A 20,337-nucleotide genomic window follows, 5' to 3' on the forward strand; every position below is an offset into this window, starting at 1 on the left:
CATTGGGGAGGGACGTGCTTTAGTTCAGTCTGAAAGAGTGAGAAACCGACAGACTTGAGTCTGACGCGCCTCTGGCGGCAGCTGTCAATCAAACAGACACGCCACGTACTACATGATCATATCAGAGACGTTCAGATGGGTGCCGCTTTTGTTAAGATGTCCAGATGTTTGTGCACTACACAACACAATCTCACAAGGAAACATCACTTTTGCGACATTTTTCCCTTGCACCACCAAAAAAAACGTTTAGATACATTCTCTTCTCAGTAACTGCATTTTCTGGGGGACAAAGAAGAAGTGAAAATAAGAGTGTTGTTTGCCAATGCAGATCTCACCGCCACAGTGTTTTAAATGGTTGCTAGGTGGTGTTTTTTTGTGTGTGTTGTAGATCTCTAGATATGGCTCAGGTCAGTGTTTCTGTTGTTTTGGCCATTGTTAATTAACCCTCAGGCCATCCAAGATATATATAGGCTTGTTTCTTCATGGGAACAGATTTGGAGAAATGTAGCATTCCATCACTTGCTCACCAATGGATGCTGTGCAGTGAATGGGTGCCGTCAGAATGAGAGTCCAAACAGCTGATAAAAACATCACAATAATCCACAAGTAATCCACACCACTCCAGTCCACCAGTTAATGTCTTGTGAAAAGCTGTGTGTTTGTAAGAAACATCCATCAAGACGTTTTTAACTTCAAACCATTGCTTCCGATTAAAATACGAGTCCATAATCCATAATAACGCATCCTCCAGTGAAAAAGTCCATCTACTGATGTCCTCTCACGTCTACATATTTGTTTAGAGCTGTTTTAGACTGTTTTGGCTTGTAAACGGTGCTTGTGCATATTTCTCTCCTGATTCAGAAGAGACAACCTTTTCACTGTGGAAAGCAATATTATAGATAGATGTCTAGCTGGAAGCAACGGTTTAATTTAAAAACGTCTTAATAATGGATTTGTTTCTTACAAACACGCAGCTTTTGGCTTCACAAGACATTAACTGATGGACTGGAGTGGTGTGGATTACTTGTGGATTATTGTGATGTTTTTATCAGCTGTTTAGACTCTCATTCTGACGGCACCCATTCACTGCAGAGCATCCATTGGTGAGCAAGTGATGGAATGCTACATTTCTCCAAATCTGTTCTGATGAAGAAACAAACTCATCTGCATCTTCTATGACGTGAGGGTGAGTACATTGTCAGCAAATGTTCATTTTTGGTTGAACTATTCCTTTAATCTTCATATGACACACTTTAGCTTTAAATATGTACACACTCTTGTAAATGTGTCGGTCGGGCATTTGTATGTGTGTTTCAGGCCATAGAGTGGAGAAAATGAAAAGAAACCAGAGTCAGCTGATAGTACGGTGTGTGTGTGTGTTTTGTGAGTGTAGTAATAGTAGCTTTTCATGGCCTTCCTCCCTGGTGACTCAGTTTGGTGTGTGTGATGTATAGATGGTTCTGGAGCGCTGCAGATTGCAGATGGAGTGTGTGTGTTTTGTGTGTGTGTGTGTGTGTGTGTGCTGATGCATTCCGCTCTTAATTGATTGCAGGCTGGCCGTGCTGTATGCTGATGAAGGGCTCTCTGCAGCCGAACCCCTGAGAAACACTGCATTCCACACCACAAACACACAAACACACACACACACACACACATATATCTCGAAAACACATAAATACTCAGACATGCAATATCAGGCAACACTGGGGGCGCTAAACTACAAGCGACTCCTCATTTGAAGCAGGACGGCTTGACAACTACAGCAGCTGCCCATTTAAAACACATTAAACCATATTTTTGACTAGTTTAGCAGTAAAAATATCGAAATATTCTTTAAACAAGACACGTTTGCTTGGAGCAGATTGCATAAGATATTAATATGAATATTTCTAAATGTGTTTTCCTTGTTTTAAGTGTAATTAAATTGAACCTCACTAAATTTAGATAGATTTGTGCATAAATCAAGAAACAAATATTTGCCAGTGGGGTAAGAAAAGAAAACAAATAATATGTAGAAATATTTTATTAAAACAAGTCATTACTTTTATGCAATTTTAAGCTTGTACGTTTGCTTGTAACGTTAAAGCTTGTTTATGTTGCTTTAGGAATATTTACATATTTTTTATGGGAAAACAAAGTTGAAATGGCTTTGTCCAGTAAATCATTTATTTAATCATTGAATCATATATGTGACCCTGGACAACAAAACCAGTCATAAGGGTCAATTTTTCGAAATTGAGATTTATACATCATCTGAAAGCTGAATAAATAAGCTTTCCATTGATGTATGGTTTGTTAGGATAGGACAATATTTGGCCGAAATACAACTATTTGAAAATCTGGAATCTGAGGGTGCAAAAAAAAATCTAAATATTGAGAAAATCGCCTTTAAAGTTGTCCAAATGAAGTTCTTAGCAATGCATATAACTAATCAAAAATTAAGTTTTAATATATTTACAGTAGGAAATTTACACGTGGAACATGATCTTTACTTAATATCCTAATGATTTTTGGCATAAAAGAAAAATCAATAATTTTGACCCATACAATGTATTTTTGGCTATTGCTACAAATATACCCCAGCGACTTAAGACTGCTTTTGTGCTCCAGGGTCACATATTTGATCTGTAAGTTCTATATTTGAAATGTGAATTTTGATAAGTGAGCCGTTTATTTAATGAGTGAATCATTTATTTGATCGCTGAATCGTTTATTTAATCATTTGAGTCATGTATTTGATCTGTGAATTTTGAAAAGTGAATAATTTATTTCATCAGTGAATCATATATTTGATCTGTGAATTGTTTATTTGAAAAGTGAATCATTTATTTTGTCAGTGAATTGTGTAATCATTGAATTATATATTTGATCTGTAAATCATATGTGAATCGGTATTTAATGTACATGAACCATGCTAGTGAATCAACAGAGTGAAATGAATCAAACATCCCAAAACTACTTAAGAGAAAAGAGTTCATTTGATTATTGCATGTGCAACACAAAGTGATGAAAAATACAGCATTTTGTAGCTCATGACTATTTGCTACTAGAAAAGCATTGAAAGCATTTCTGTTAAACTACTGAAAAACTTAGTTAAGTTAGTAGCATCGCTACTTTCGGTTGTTCTCAAGACGGACGTCAATGCTACACGCTGGTTTTCTCTCTGGCAGTCTCAGCGAGTCTATCAGACATGCGGTGGCAGCGTCACAGACAGACGTACGCTGACGCTGTCTTTCCCTCCACCGCTGTGAACGAGAGGATATCATTAGCCAGAAATCCCACATCACTCACACCACACACAAACTCACACTTTCGATTGCTAAACAAGAACCAGACCGGCCGGCCGGCATAAACGGTGCGACTTGCAGTCTGTGATTCAGACTTCATTTATTTTCACTGCAAACACGACTGTGGCGTTGCGTCTAAGACGTTCACGTGCTTAGATTGGTTTTATGTTGCTCAAAGGCTCGTGTGACAAATAAGCATTTCATCTCGACTTGCTATGATTCGATTAAAGGCAACAAGAAAATAAGCTTAGAAAGACACGGATGTGTTTTAGGTGTGGAAGTCTGCTGCCCTCTGCTGTTGGCATCTGAGCACTGCATCCACACTCATGTTTCTCTGTAGCGTGATAAGTGTTTCTGTGGCAGGGCAGGTCAGTGCTTTATTATTAACACATGTGTGAGTAACGCACAAAATCTTGTTTTTTTTTTGCCTCACAGCTGTACCGTGCGTCGGCTCTGTTCGAGACCATTCGTCATGAAGCGCAGCACAGCACCGACTACAAGCTCTCCCTGTTCGACCTGCAGACCTCCTCGTACCAGGCTCTCCAGAGGGTCCTTGTCAGCCTCGGTATAAATATTCTCCTTCTATTTCATCCTGCTTATATCATACATTATCCATTCAGAGCATAAAACGGCTTATCTGTGTTATGTGTAAGGATTCATGTACAGTCCTTAATGTAAAATGACCAGCTGACTGGACGTTAAACTGCTTGTTATGTGGCTAGACTGCAAAATGTGACTTCTTAATGAGTTTTTAATTAGTCTTTTTGGACTTGTTTACTAGTTAAAATCTAAAAATCCTTGAAACTAGGTATATTTATTTATTAGTGTATTTTGTTTTTACTGCACTGGCTGATTTTTTCACTTGTTTTTAACTTGTAGAAAGGTAAAAAATATATTGTGCAACATTGCTTCTGAAGCAAGTTGATGTTTTTCAAGGATTTTTAGGATTTTTCTCATTAAAATAGGAGTTTTTGCAGTATACTTGCCAATAAATCAATAAATGGACATGACATGCATTGAAAGTTTGTGGTCGGTGAGATTTTTTTATGTTTTTGAAAGCAGTCTCTTATGCTCACCAAGGCTGTATTTATTTGATCAAAAATACAGAAATATTGTGAAACATTTTTATAATTTAAATGAGCTGTTTTGTATTTGAATGCATTTTAAAATGTAATTTATTCCTGTGATGCAAAGCTGAATTTTCAGCTTCATTACTCCAGTCTTCAGTGTCCCATGATCCTTCAGAAATCATTCTAACATTGAAAACAGTTGTGCTGCTTCATATTTCTCTGGAAACTGATAGAAAAATAGAAATAGAAAAATTCAAAAGAACAGCATTTCTTTGAAATATAAATCCTTTATAACATTATTATATGTCTTCATTGTAACGTTTGATTATTTTAATGTGTCCTTGCTGAAAAAAAGTATTAGTTTCTTACTGAAAAAGACTAAACTTTTGAATATAATGTATTAATCTGAGATGCTCCTTGTATATATATGGCTGTCAAAATCCAAAAAGCATCATAAAAACACAATAAAAGTAGCTAGTATACTATGCTAGTTTTCTGATGATGGTTTTATGTGATCACCATTATGCCATTATGATGACCTGTGGTAGAAAACATGAAATCGCTGCTTCCTGTGGCCTGCAGTTCATTGCAGATGCATGAAACGGTCAAAGATCTCTGGAAATGAAGTTAGACATACTTGGATGTATTCATGGGTTTATGAAGACCAGCGCTGACCTCTGACCTCTGCTCAGGTCACCATGATGAAGCTCTGGCCGTGGCGGAGCGTGGACGCACTCGGGCCTTTGCCGACCTGCTGGTGGAGAGACAGACGGGCCAGCAGGACTCTGACCCCTACACGCCCGTGACCGTGGAGCACATCCTGGACACTGTGAACGGGCAGCGGGCCCTGGTGCTCTACTTCTCTCTGGCGGCAGGATACCTGTACAGCTGGCTCCTGGCCCCCGGCTCCGGTAAGACCCTCCGGTTCAAAACTCACAAGCGTTGATTAATGAACTCCCAACATGCCCTTGCACAAGCTGAAATACCATGTAACGTTCTGCATAACTTTATACAGTCTTAAAGACGTATCATACATGAGGATGAAGGGCCCTATGAGCTCTAATTTCTTCCTCCCAGATTAATTTTTTTCCTTTTTAATTTTTTAATTTTTGGATTCTGTTTTGTTGTTGTTGTATTTCATTTTTTGTTAAATTGCAGTAATCTAAAAACATGTCTGATTAATGGAAATAAAGAACATTTAAAAATGTAACAACAATTTATTAAAAATGTAACAAAAATTATATTTTTAGGGCCTTATGAAATCTTTTATTTTTTTCCAAATTAATTTTTTTTTCTGTTTAAAATTTTCTGGATTCTCTCTCTTTTTTTTTTTTTTCAATTACATTTTAGTAATCATAAAGCATGTTTAATTAATTAAATGATAAAACTTCACTTTTAATTTTTGTCTTTTTTACAGATAAATTTTAGTAGACAAATGCAAAGCATGTCTTAAAGGGGTCATATGATGCGATTTCAAGTTTTCCTTTCTCTTTGGAGTGTACAACAATTTATTAAAAGTTTAACAAAAATTAACATTTTTAGCACCCTATGAATTCTTTTTTCCCCAAAAAATGTAGTTTTTGTCCGTTTTAATTTTCCTGGATTCCATTTTTTAAATTTTTTTTCTATTTTGCAATTAAATGTTGTTAATCAAAAAGCATGTTTAATTAATGGAAATCATGAAACGTATACAATTTAACAACAATTTATTAAAAATTTGACAAAAATTTCATTTTTAGGGCCTTATGAAGTTATTTTTTCCCCCCCAAATTTAATTTTTTCCATTTTAATTTATCTGGATTCTGTTATAATGCTTTAATAAATTTTAATAATCAAAACACGTCTAATCAGTTCAATTCATAAAACTTTAACAATGTAATAATTTATTACTTTATTTAATTTATTAATTACTTTTTTTACAATAATAGGGCCCTATGAAATGTTTTATTTATTTATTTATATTTTTCAGAAACTCTGTTGTCTGTTTTAATTTTTCAGTTTTGTTTTTTTTTTACATATTGTGAGTTGATCAAGTGAACAGGCCTACTTTTGATTTATTTATCCAAAATTTGCCAAATTCTGTGGTATTCCGCATTCTAGAGTAAATTCCATTCTATAACTGAATTCCATGATTCTGTCTGTGTTTTCCGTGGAAATCGTAGGATCCTTACACAGGTTAAAGACTAAGAGTGCAGTAGTGTGTGGTTAGTGTGTGTAGAGGCGGTGATGTGGGTGTGGGGTGACGGAGGTGTCAGACAGACACAGCACACATCTGAACAGTTCATCAGAGCCCGATCCGGAGACACGCTGAGACGCTGTCTGTCTGTTTGAACACAGACCAACACAACACACAGCCCTGCCGCTCACATTTACACTAGCAGATCAATAAGGCTGAGGCCGTCACACACACTATTCTGTGAAACTGATGCCGTTCTCATATTCTAAAAGCACATTTCTGTTAGATTTTAAGCATTTCATTTGACAAAATGCATCTTGAAGTGTTAAAAATTGCATTACACCATCTTAAGCTAAACTAGATGAGTATGATTTTTTTTTAAGGTCACAGACTTCACGTTCATATTTTTCCAAATAAAATGTGCATATTTGTTAATATAGCAAGGACAAGTTAGAAACCCAGGACAACAAAATTAAAGAGCTCTGCATATGTATATATTTAATATTTTTTAAACTATCTATTTATACAGAATATTATTTTCAGTTAATTTTTTATTTTTTATTGTATTTTAGCTTAGCTTAGTTCATCTTATTTTTCTGACTCTTGTCATTTTTCAAACAAAATGTGCAAGTTGGAAACAGAACGAAATCCTACAACAAAGAAACAATTATTTGCTCAAATTTTCAGTTTCAGGAAAATAGCGTGCAGTGACACACACACATGCACATGCTCAGTTGATCGGTGTGTTTGTCGCTGTCGTATTCCTCACACTTTCTGTTCCCCGTGGCTTCATTGTGCCGCCTGCTGTTTGGTGAAGCTGGTAAAAAGCTGTGAATTAACGCAAAGCGGCAGTACCACCTGCCTCCATAATCCCAGCCTCACAACCACACGCACACACACACACACACACACACACACAGACACGTGAAACACACACAAAGGGTATTAGAGGTTTACAGTTTAAATATATATATGTATATAAAATAAAAACAGAATATACATAAAATAATCAAATAAATGAAATATATGTTTTTATGTATTTGTGATGTATCTTTTCTTTAAAGTTTATGTATATAACATTTATGGACATATCTATTTGATTATATTACATTTTATATGTACCACCTGCCTCCATAATCCCACCCTCACAACCACACGCACACACACACACACACACACACACACAGACACGTGAAACACACACAAAGGGTATTAGAGGTTTACAGTTTAAATATATATATGTATATAAAATAAAAACAGAATATACATAAAATAATCAAATAAATGAAATATATGTTTTTATGTATTTGTGATGTATCTTTTCTTTAAAGTTTATGTATATAACATTTATGGACATATCTATTTGATTATATTACATTTTATATTATATATATATATATATATTGATTTGTATTTGTATTTTTTCCTCATAAAAGTGTATATTACATTTACATTTTATAGATTTTTTTTATCATTTTAAATATATAACAATATAGCAAAAAGTGTGTGTGTGTGTATATATATATATGTTTTATGCAACATTATTTAAGTTTCAGATTTTTTTCATAAACATATCTGATTCTCGTAAGTTTTGAGAATACTTTGAAATAATAATTTTCGTCTTAGTTTTAGTATACACTGGACACTCACACACGACTAAACACGTCTGCATCTTTCTGGACTTGAAGCTCATTTAATTATTCAAACCTTGACGTCTGTAACAGAAAGACAAGCTCGCGTAATCAAACAGACATATGTCTGAAAGCGGGGAGTGCTTTTGCTCATTTACAATATTCACCTAACTAGATTTCAGCCTCTCGCAGGAGACTGCTGACCTTGATCCTGACTCTTGTGTGGCTCTATATGGTATTCTATCTTCATTATTACGCAAAGCACGCACTTTATGTCTGAAGCACTGATGCTCTCAGGAGTTTGAGAGCGTTCGGTTCGGTCTGAACTCTTCTTGATGATTGTCTTACATCTGACCTTTAAGTTTGATCATTTTAAGATTAGACTCCTTTACCATGGTGAAATCACTGTAATTTGTAACCGCTCATGGCTTACTGCTTTTATAAAACATCACCAGCAGCAATTACATTTAACAATAATAATACTAATCAACATAATCAAAGTGTATTTAATTTCAGATATCGTCTCTGTCCAAATCAACATGAGCTTTGCTCTCTGTCTGACAGGTATCCTGAAGTTTCATGAGGTGTATCTGGGTGAGGGAGCGTCGGATGGCGGCACGTCAGACTTCCAGGAGGGCAGCGGAGGCTCTGTGCCCGCGGGGGGCGGCTGTGGAGGCTCGTCTCTGGAGCAGCACATTGCTAACGCGCGGGAAGCTCTGGGAGTGGACTCATACTACAGCAGGTGAATGCCTGAATCACACGTTGCTGGGGTGTACTGGATGTTTGTTAGTACATTGCTAGGTTGTTGCTAAGGTGTTCTTGAATGATGTAATGATGTTAGAGTGTTGCTAAGTGGTTGTTATGGTGTTCTTACTGTTTGCTAGGGTGTTGCTAGGTGATTTCAAGAGTGTACTGGATGTTAGAACGTTGCTAGGTGGTTGCTATGGTGTTCCTAGTGTTTTTAGGCTGTTGCTAGGTGATTTCAAGAGTGTACTGGATGTTAGAACGTTGCTAGGTGGTTGCTATGGTGTTCCTATTGTTTTTTAGGCTGTTGTTAGGTGATTTCAAGGGTGCACTGGATATTAGAGCATTGCTAGGTGGTTGCTATGGTGTTCTTAGTGTTTGTTAGGGTGTTGCTAGGTGATTTCAAGTGTGTACTGGATGTTAGAACGTTGCTAGGTGGTTGCTATGGTGTTCTTAGTGTTTGTTAGACTGTTGCTAGGTGATTTCAAGGGTGTACTGGATGTTAGAACGTTGCTAGGTGGTTGCTATGGTGTTCCTAATGTTTGTTAGACTGATGCTAGGTGATTTCAAGGGTGTACTGGATGTTAGAGCATTGCTAGGTGGTTGCTATGGTGTTCCTAGTGTTTGCTAGACTGTTGCTAGGTGATTTCAAGGGTGTACTGGATGTTAGAGCATTGCTAGGTGGTTGCTATGGTGTTCCTAGTGTTTGCTAGACTGTTGCTAGGTGATTTCAAGGGTGTACTGGATGTTAGAGCATTGCTAGGTGGTTGCTATGGTGTTCTTACTGTTTGTCAGGTTGTTGCTAAGTGGTTTCTAGGGTGTTCGGGATGTTAGAGCATTGCTAGGTGGTTGCTATGGTGTTGCTAGGTGGTTGCTCATTATGAAAAAATATTAAAAATAGTATTGTATTCATTGTTAGATATTATGATATGATTTGTTAAGATAATTTTTGTAATGTTTAAACTTTGCAAATATACGTTTGCAAAACATTTAACAACATTTTAAATCTCCTTTTGATCTTCAAGGATTTGTAAAATAAAATAAAATTAACTAAGTAGGGTCTTGTTAAATCTCTCTATTTTAGTTTGTTTTATGGTTTTATAAAATATGGATGTCTATGTTGAAAGGCACGATATAAGAATATGCTTTTCTCAATAAAATATTACAGTAAAAGTGCTGCAAAATGCAGCTGTGCTCATGTTAGTGTGAATGTCTGCAACCTCCTAAATATACCCTGATGGATGCGGTCATGTTGGTTAGCAGCATTGAGCGCAGCGGGGTGGAGTGTGCATGGGTGCGCATACATGCCCCGCAGGAAGCACATCTCAGCGCTCACCGATGCTGTCATACGCCGCAGCAGGGCTGGAGGCCACACCGCACTGATCTCTGGCTCTGTGGGGCTAACCGGGTGGCAGCTGAGGAGTTATTCACCTCTCGCATGGAGGTTTCAGTGCTGCAGTGTTGAGTTCACTCTGACATGTAATTAGGTGAAGACGCTGGCAGGTTTGGAGGAGCAGAATGCAGAGAGATGGATGGCAGAATGTCAGAAGCTCTTGGTGTGAATTAAGCAGTAGCCTGAAACAAAGGCCATTATTGTACGCGCGTGGAAAGCCGCGAGTCTCTCATGCCAGTGCCAGCGCATTAGTCACTAGAGGTGTGATGGCTTCTCCCAGAGAGCTCTGCGCTCATCCCTGCCCATTAAAGGATAATTTAGCGCTTGACTGAGGGGCTGCGAGCAATCTTTTCCACTTGGTTGGGTGCAATATGCCACCTTTGAAGACCCCATTCATTGTGCAGAAAGAAAGAGGCACGAACAGGAATTGTGATACCCGCGACCGGCTGCAATATGAGCGATTATGGCTTGTTTAGCGAGACCTCTTGCACCCTTCCGCGTGTGTGTGTTGACTGGAGTGCCGCTCGTAAGATTCATCAGCATAACTCTGTGATTAATGCAGTTTCAGCAAGATTGTTCATGTGAAAGCTGACCTCCGTGAAGAGTGGTTGCCAGGTGCAAATGAGCCCAAGTATGATATTCTGGTCTCTAGATATGGATTGGATATGTTAGCCTGTTTAAACCTCTGAGTAGAAATTGAATTATGAGATAAGGTTTAATACAACAAAGTATGTCATGTTGGAAGATATATAGAGTCAAAATATGAGCTATTAAGTCACAGTGTGATATAAGAAAATGTAATGTCATGTTTTGAGATACAGTTTGTAAAGTCATAATTCAAGATGTGTAAAGATATACGTAGATATATAGTAAAATTATGAGATATAGTCAATTTAAGATGAAGTCACATTGTGAGATGTATAGTAATATTATGAGCTGTATAAAGTCATATTTCAAGATACAGTATATGAAGTCATATTGTGAGATAATATTATGATATATATATATATCATAATTCAAGATGTGTAAAGATATACTTAGATATATAGTAAAATTATGAGATATAGTCAATTTAAGATGAATTCACATTGTGAGATGTATAGTAATATTATGAGCTGTATAAAGTCATATTTCAAGATACAGTATATGAAGTCATATTGTGAGATAATATTATGATATATATATATAAGTCAATGTAAAGTATTGTCATACTTATTCAAAAGTCATATTGTGAGATATATAGTAACAATGTGAGATATATAGTAATATGTACAGAAATATTAAGTCATAATGTGAGATGTGAAGTCAGTTGCAAAATGTATATATTATGAGATATATAGACATGTTGAGATAAAGCCATATTGTGAGAGATATATAGTAATATTATGCAAAATATAGTCATATTCTGAGATATGAAATCAAAATGTGAGATATGAAGTCATGAGAGTCATGTGAGATTTGTGATATATAGTCATATTATGAGATATATAGTCACATTTTGATGTATAGTCATAATCTGAGATATCAAGTAATATTTTGAGATATGAAATCATATTATGAGATATATAGTTATATTATCAGATATTTGAATCACTGTAAGATATATAGTAATATTATGAGATATATAAAGTCATATTTTAAGAAATAATTCATAATGTGATACATGAAGTCATGTTGTGAGATATTATGTGATATTATGTGATATACTGTATAGTAATGAGATATGTGACCCTGGAGCACAAAAGCAGTTTTAAGTCGCTGGGGTATATTTGTAGCAATAGCCAAAAATACATTGTATGAGTCAAAATTATCGATTTTTTTTTATACCAAAAATCATTAGGATATCAAGTAAAGATCATGTTCCATGAATATATTTTGTACATTTCCTACAGTAAATATATCAAAACTTAATTTTTGATTAGTAATATGCATTGCTAAGAACTTCATTTGGACAAAAGGCAATTTTCTCAATATTTAGATTTTTTTGCACTCTCAAGATTCCTGATTTTGTATCTCGGCCAAATATTGTCCTATCCTAACAAACCATACATCAATGGAAAGCATATTTATTAGATTTCAGATGATGTATAAATCTCAGTTTCAAGTTTTGTGGTCCAGGGTCGCATATGTTAAAATAGAAAACGGTTCACTTAAACGGTAATATTTCACCGGATTACTGTTTTATTATATTTTGGATCAAATACATGCAGCCTTGGTGAGCATTAGATACTTCTTTCAAAAACATTATAAAAAGTCTTGCCAACCCCAAACATCTGAATGGTGTTGAATATTTCTGCCTTTACCCCTTTTTGAGAAACAATTTAAACTAACCACCTGTAGCAAATTCATAAGCAAGCTGTGTTTACTTGCTGTGAGTCACATAAAAAGCTGTTCCTCCTAAAAGGATCTCATGTGGCACTAACAGAGTAATAGACAAACAAATGCAGACTAATGCCAGAGGAGCAACTGCGCTTGGAGAGGTCGACACGAGTGGAGACCTCCATCTACTGCAACACCTGCTTCCTCTTTTGTCAAGTGAGCGCTGCAGCAAACTTGAGGCTTCTCACGAACCAACCATACAGAGGATAATCAGAAAGCTTGTGGGTACTGCGCAACAGGACATCAGAAGTGCGAAAGGGAAAGAGATGAGCGTGAGGGAGAGCTCAATGGCACAATTTATTCCTCCCAAACCCAAGAGTTCTCTCTGGGCTTCTATGAGATCACCATGCAGCTTTCCACAGCGGATTTGTGATTGTGAGGCTCCCACTAGTCAAAAGAAAGAGCTCAGTGACTACACACACTAAGTTAGAGATTACTAATACTGTGTTCACCAAGGATGATGGAACATGTTTCCAATAACGAGTATTTGCATGTGTTTGTTTCAAGGTAAAAATGCTTTATAATAGAATAGAATCACAGCCAAGCAGAATATATTGGTTGATTCAATTAATGCATACTAATTTATATATAGGCATATGATAATATATAATGAAATCACTAAAAGTAACGCATATTGCAGTTTATTATTATTATTTAGTTTAGGGTGAGAAAGATTTCTAATGTGTTTGAAAGAAGTCTCTTGTGCTCAAGAAGGCAGCATTTATTCAAATATACAGTAACATTAATACTGTGAAATATTAGTAAATATATCAAAACTTAATTTTTGATTAGTAATATGCATTGCTAAGAACTTCATTTGGACAACTTTAAAGGTGATTTTCTCAGTATTTAGATTTTTTTTGCACCCTCAGATTCCAGATTTTCAAATAGTTGTATTTCGGCCAAATATTGTCCTATCCTAACAAACCATACATCAATGGAAAGCTTATTTATTCAGCTTTCAGATGATGTATAAATCTCAATTTCAAATTTTTTTTTTGAATATAACTGGTTTTGTGGTCCAGGGTCACATATATTAATTTAAGAAAGGAACTTTGAAGCAGATGAAAATCACATTTCAAGATATATAAAGTCATATTTCGAGATATATGAAGTCATAATGTAAGGTATATCATAACATTATGAGATACATGAAGTCATAATGTAAGGTATATAGTAACATTATGAGATATATTGCTGGTTTTATTATCCAGCAGGTGAAAAACGTAAGCCCTATCATCCTCTCCAACAAGACACATGATTTGAGGAATCATTCATGTCTATATCATAAGTGGTTTACTTGTCATTAAAGCTGTGGTCTGAGTTATGGTTCATAAACCAATTCGGCCTAATTTGCAGAAATAAACTGCTGTGATGATTTATAATTTGCATATTATAGACTAATGCATTCTTATTGCTGCTTGTCTCAGCAGTAATGGCTTTCAAACGCATCCGCCGCAGACAGCGTGTTCAATTTTAGTCGGCTGGTAAACAGCTTCCGCCTGCGCTCACGGTGTTACTCCGGAGGCGTAATCAAACTCAGACCCAGTGTGAACAACCTTAGTTAACCTACCTGATCAGGTTAGAGAGCCGCTCACTATAGGAAGGTTTTCCTTTCAGAGCATCCTCACATATCTCTGCCTGCCACACGCAGCCCACGGCACTGTCTCCACATCTGAGCCATCTTCATTTCCAAAGCACGCTTCCCAAACAGATCCGTCGCAGATGCAAGCGCTCGCCCCACAACTGGTTCAAAGTCTGTCACTTTAAGCACAAATATATGAAGAGCAGATCTCATTCTCCGGCTCCTCTGGTGCTTTTCATTTCTGGTTGGCACCAAAATGAGATTATTCCCATCCTACAGTGTTGTACCGTGACAAAGAATTCAATTAACATTTCAACAGGATTTGGGATGGCTTCCGTCACAAGAGGGAGTGCAACGGACGCCAGAGCATGTTTGCGGAGATAAAGGATGCAAAATGAGTAGAATGCTGGTGCTCTGACATCTTGGAATAGTTCAGAAATCTAGGGAAGAGGTTAGCAGACGTTCCCTTTCATTCTCAGAGCAAAGTGCTTAAACAAACACACGCTAACGAGCTATTCAGACATCTGTAGAGAATTCAATATGTATTAAGATAAGTCATATTGTGAGATATAAAGTAACATTATGAGATATATTAAGTCATATTTTGAGATATTATGTCATATTGTGAAATATATAGTCGTATTTTGAGATATGAAATAAATTTGAGATATTAAGTCATATGATATATATTCATAGTAATATGATATATATAACGTTATAGTTTGATGTAAGTCATTTTGAGATATATAATAAAATTATGAGATATATTAAGTCATATATTGAAACATTAAGTCATATTGTGAGATTTAAAGTCATATTTTGAGATATGAAATAAATGTGAGATCTGAAGTCATATGATATATATTCATAGAAATATGAGATATTTAATGTTACATTTTGAGATAAAGCCACATTGTGAGATATATAGTAATATTATTCAATATACATGATCCTGTTTTGAGGAATATTAAGTCAATGTGAGATTAGTCATATTATGAGATATATAGTCATATTACGAGATACAGACGTATTTTGAGAAATATTAAGTTAATGTAAAATATGAAGTTGTATTGTGAGATATATAGTAATATTATGAGATATATAGTCATATTTAGAGAAATGTTAAGTCGTGTGAGATATATATTGTGAGATGTATGTAGTAGTATGAGATATATAGTCATGAGATGTATATAGTATTATGAGATATATAAAGTAATTTAGAAATAATGCCATATAGTGAGATATATAGTAATATTATGCAATATGTAGTCATAATGTGAGATATAATGCCATGTGATGTTTGTATGTATTTATAATATGAGATATATAAAGCTATATTTTGAGATATATGGAGTCATTGTGAGATGTGTATTAATATTATGCTATATGTTCATATTTTGAGATATTAATTCATCATGTGATATATGAATTCATTGTGAGATATGTCATATTTTGAGATTTATAAAATCATAATGTTAGATATGAAGTCAGATGACATTGTGCATACAGTAATATGAGATATATAAAGTTATATTTTGAGAAATAGGGAAGACGTTCCCTTTCATTCTCAGAGCAAAGTTCTTAAACACATGCTAACGAGCTATTCAGACGTCTGTAGAGCGTTCGAATCTCTTCACATCGACATGTTGTAATGCCATCTGATCATGTGTCCAAAATAATCAGCGGAACATCTGCGTCGTGCATTAGGTGCAAACGAAGCGCGTTTTGTGTGTAATCGAGGTGAGGTGGATAAAACGTATTATTAACCCAATAGAAGAATCCAAGTGTGTCGTCTCAGATGAGTCAGATTACTGGAGAGATCTGTTTTTTCATTAAAGCTAATCAGAGAAATTTGCTCTCGTGTTCCCCAGACGCAGAGAGACTCGTGAGTAATTATCTGTGATTGTGGCTGCCGTTGTGCTCGACTTGTTTGGTCGTTTATAAAATTGTTTCTGTTATTTTGCGTTGCATCTCAATGGACGCTGTGAATGAAAAGTCAACAAACGTGCATGTCTGGATATAAAAGCGAGTGTGTTTGACAGCGGTATTGATAAGTGGGAGCATTTCATTGCTCAGATGTTGTGCTTTCATAGCTGAGAAAACTTAATTGAGTTACCAGTTATGTTTCATTGAAATGTTGTGTCAGAGAAATAAAAAATAGACACAAATGAGTCAGTAGAAACTAGTATTTCAGAGTCTTGTTGAATAATTGACTATATTATTTGGCAGACGTGATGTTTATTGTTTCATTGTTAGTTTTACATCATGAAATTATTCATTGAACTTGTTTTTTCATCAAAAAAGCAATTAAGCCGAGTTACTCTGCGGTGATTGTACCATGTTTTGTACCCAACAGCTTCCCTCAACTGTGGTAAAATCACTGTAACACTTGTTGCTTGAATAAATCACATTATGTTCGGTGTTTCAGAGCTTGTTCCAGCAGCGAGACGGAGAGCGAAGCTGGAGACCTTTTGGACCAGCAATTTGAAGAACTCAATAATAAACTCAACTCAGTGACCGACCCGACTGGCTTCTTGAGGATGGTTTCCAGAAACAACCTCTTCAACAGGTCAGACGCAACATTCATCATATAAAGACTTTCTGAAAGTGTTTTTCAGACTAAAAAATGTTATTTTTATTATAATGAAAGTGGACAAGGTCAAAATGACAAATAAACACCATTAGAGTGTCATAAAAGGGGTTAAAATGAGTCGCTCGCTTTATTCTAAGGGTGCTTTCACACTTGGTTCGCTTGCCTGGTCCGAACCCGAGTTGGATTGCTCCCCCCTCCCCCTGCCCCCGCTGGACTGCGTTCATATTATTTTATTTGGGTCCGAACCGCGGTTCGTTTGCGTCATCAAGCCAGCAGCTGTTTACCCCGTTGCTTAGTAACGACGGTGCAGGAGAAGGCGGCAAATGCATAACATTGCTCTCTGCACTTTTATATATTTACGTTTTTGAACCGTTCGTTTTGTTTACAAAGCTTCGGTACATAACGGCCCTTACGTCTGTCTTACGAATGTACTGCAAATGCTCTAAAGAATGCTGAAGACGAACTGAGATGAGATATTCAGCTCTCTGTTTGCAGCGCGTCAGTCACGCTCGTCAGCTTGTATTAATGACGTATTATTTGATAAAAATGTGTGTTTGTGTGTGTTTCACTCACGTTCCTGACGAGCGTAACTGATGCGCTGCAAACAGAGAGCTGAATATCTCATTTCTGTTCGTCTTCAGCATTCTTTAGAGCATTTGCAGTACATTCGTAAGACAGAAGTAAGTGCCGTTATGTACCGAAGCTTTGTAAACAAAACGAACGGTTCAAAAACGTAAATATATAAAAGTGCAGAGAGCAATGTTATGCATTTGCCGCCTTCTCCTGCTCCATCGTTACTAAGCAACGGGGTAAACAGCTGCTGGCTTGATGATGCAAACGGACCGCGGTTCGGACCCAAATAAAATAATATGAACGCAGTCCAGCGGGGGCAGGGGGAGGGGGGAGCAATCCAACTCGGGTCCGGACCAGGCAAGCGAACCAAGTGTGAAAGCACCCTAAGTCTTCTGAAGTTATATTATAGATTTGCTTGAGGAGGAGGCCAAAATGTAAGTGTTTTATTCACTGAAAATCCACCTTGGCTCATTCATGAGAGTTCATTAGACAAGTAGTGATCAAGCGATTTATTGATCAAAAGAAGGATTCTATAATTAGAAGCTGAATCTTTTAAATGAATCATTTGATCCAGGCCACAGAATCAGCTTGATTGATTCATTCACTGATCTGGTTACTGAAAGTAAAGATTATCAGTGAAAAACAAGTAAAAGTTAGGCCTGATTGCTTCAGAAGAGTTGAAATGTAGCTTATAAGTTTTGTTGACTATTTTTATGCCCTTTTTTGTTTCTAAAATTATTTTTCAAGACCTAAACATCAGGTCTGCAAAGGTCATATAAGCTGAGATACATCATAATTTTGATAAGCTTTCCAGTCAAGCTCCAAAATTACTAATAAACGTCATAAAAGAGGTTAAAAATGATTCATTCACGATATTTCAAGTCTTCTGAAGTCATATGAGACATACGTGAGGAGCAGACCTAAATTTAAGTGTTTTATTCATGAGAAAAATATCTAAAACAAGATAGATTTACTTGTGTAGCATGATAACACTTGCCAGAGAATCTGAAACTTGTAATTTCTCAGTATATTTTCTTGTTCTAGATCTGTTGTTTTAACATTAAACCAAAATAAACCATTTGATATTAATCTACAAGAAGAGAAAGCACTCAAATAGCAGATGAAAACCCAATCAACACCAAATAATTCATACAATTTGTGCTCATAGTGGATCTAAACTTTTTTTCTCAGTCCATTGGCAATAGAAAGGGTGTTTTTCTTGTTCAAGATGTGGTTCATTTTGATATTAACCAAAATAAACCATTTGGTATTAATCTAAAGGAAGAGAAAGCTCTCAAATAGCAAAGAAAAAACCAGTCAACACCAAATAATTAAGCAATTAGTAAACATTATACTCGTAATGTATCTAAACTTATTTCTCAATCCATTGGCAAAAAGTCCATTGGCAAAAAAATGGCCAATTTATTAACCCAAAATAAACCATTTGGTATTAATCTAAAGTAAGAGAAAGCTCTGAAAAAGCAAAGAAAACCCCAATCAACATCAAATAAACCCTCTACCGCACGCATTATGATAGACCTATAGAAAAAAATATTTGACTCTTTTTCTTTTCTAAGAATGGCTTAACTTGAAGTGCTGTAAAAAAAAAAATTTGAAAAAAATATTATTTTAAGGTACTTTATGATATGTTGCCATACGGCAACAGCATACAATAGTGAATCTAACTTAGAATAAGTGTAAGTTTACTTATAGTTCATATTTTTCCTCAGAAATGTTGTTTGTGTTGATTCAATTGGTGCTATTATAAGCTTTAACACAATACTTACTTATAATTGACACCTTATACATACTTTCCAACAACTTGTGCTTTTATTTATTCCATTATTTTTTGCTGAATAATGATTTATAATTTTTTAATTTCATTACATTTTTCATGAATATTATTTAAATTGCAAATTTATACAGTTAAAACAAATATAATACTGTATATCATGTATCATAAAACATTGACATAAAACCAAAAACATTGCAGTTCATGAAAATTCAGCATTACACAATCTTATGAGAGGAAGACTATGAACATGAGCCCCCCATCCCTCCATCCCCCCTTAATCCTTGAAAGATCACCTTTTTTATGAATGAAACTTTAAAAAGCTGTTTTTTTTTTCATCTGCAGGAAGAACCAGTTCTGCCCTTTTCTTAATTACCTTGCCATAGAATATGGCCGTGCTCACTGATGTAATGTTACCTGTATTCATATTTAATCAAAAGTAAAATTGCCATTTCAATTTGATTATATCCATAATACAAATGCCATTAACATATGACTAATCAACATTATATCACTAGTATTAATGTTGTTATTGTTACAGCTTAACAAATTGCAGCTGACCTTGTTAGCTAGCTAAACTATTGTAATAATGTCATTCCACTATTGCACAGTGTTGCCGCATGGCAACACATACATTTGAATGATTTACCAAAAACTAATTTCATAAAAACTTTTTTGAGAGGTGAATATGTCATCATAACATCATAACAGTGATGTTTCCGATTTTTTTGTGGAAGTGACACGGACTGGTCCTTGTTTGTTACTGACGTTTTAGTTTGCTTTCAGCTACTACCGACAAGAGAGGGCAGTCTGTCAGAAATCTCGCCACAGAAAAAAACTGCATGTCATGTGACTTACCCAAAGCACATCATTGGCTAAACTAAGGTCTTCTCTTTCCAACAAAAAAAACGAGAATGTTCTCTTAAAGAGACAGTGGCAAGGAAATGAACACAAAGACCATGTTGCCATATGGCCACACCATGCGGTAGAGGGTTAAGCAATTATTAAACATTATACTCGTAATGTATCTAAACTTATTTCTCAATCCATTGGCAAAAAGCCCATTGGCAAAAAAATGGCCAATTTATTAACCAAAATAAACCATTTGGTATTA

At 35.7% G+C, this 20,337-nt stretch overlaps 1 protein-coding gene across 1 annotated transcript in view; it reads left to right on the forward strand.

Annotated features, from left to right (window-relative positions):
* LOC107706742 (tetratricopeptide repeat protein 28-like) overlaps window positions 1–20,337 on the forward strand; it is a 280,615-nt gene that overhangs the window by 247,222 nt on the left and 13,056 nt on the right. Inside the window, 4 exon segments of the mRNA XM_016510546.1 lie at window positions 3,723–3,852; window positions 5,050–5,268; window positions 8,729–8,906; window positions 16,694–16,834. Of these exon segments, the coding sequence (XP_016366032.1) occupies window positions 3,723–3,852; window positions 5,050–5,268; window positions 8,729–8,906; window positions 16,694–16,834 (668 nt within the window).

The sequence above is a fragment of the Sinocyclocheilus rhinocerous genome, unplaced genomic scaffold (assembly GCF_001515625.1).
Source record: "Sinocyclocheilus rhinocerous isolate Xijiao unplaced genomic scaffold, SAMN03320098_v1.1 scaffold864, whole genome shotgun sequence".
Lineage (NCBI taxonomy): Eukaryota > Metazoa > Chordata > Actinopteri > Cypriniformes > Cyprinidae > Sinocyclocheilus > Sinocyclocheilus rhinocerous.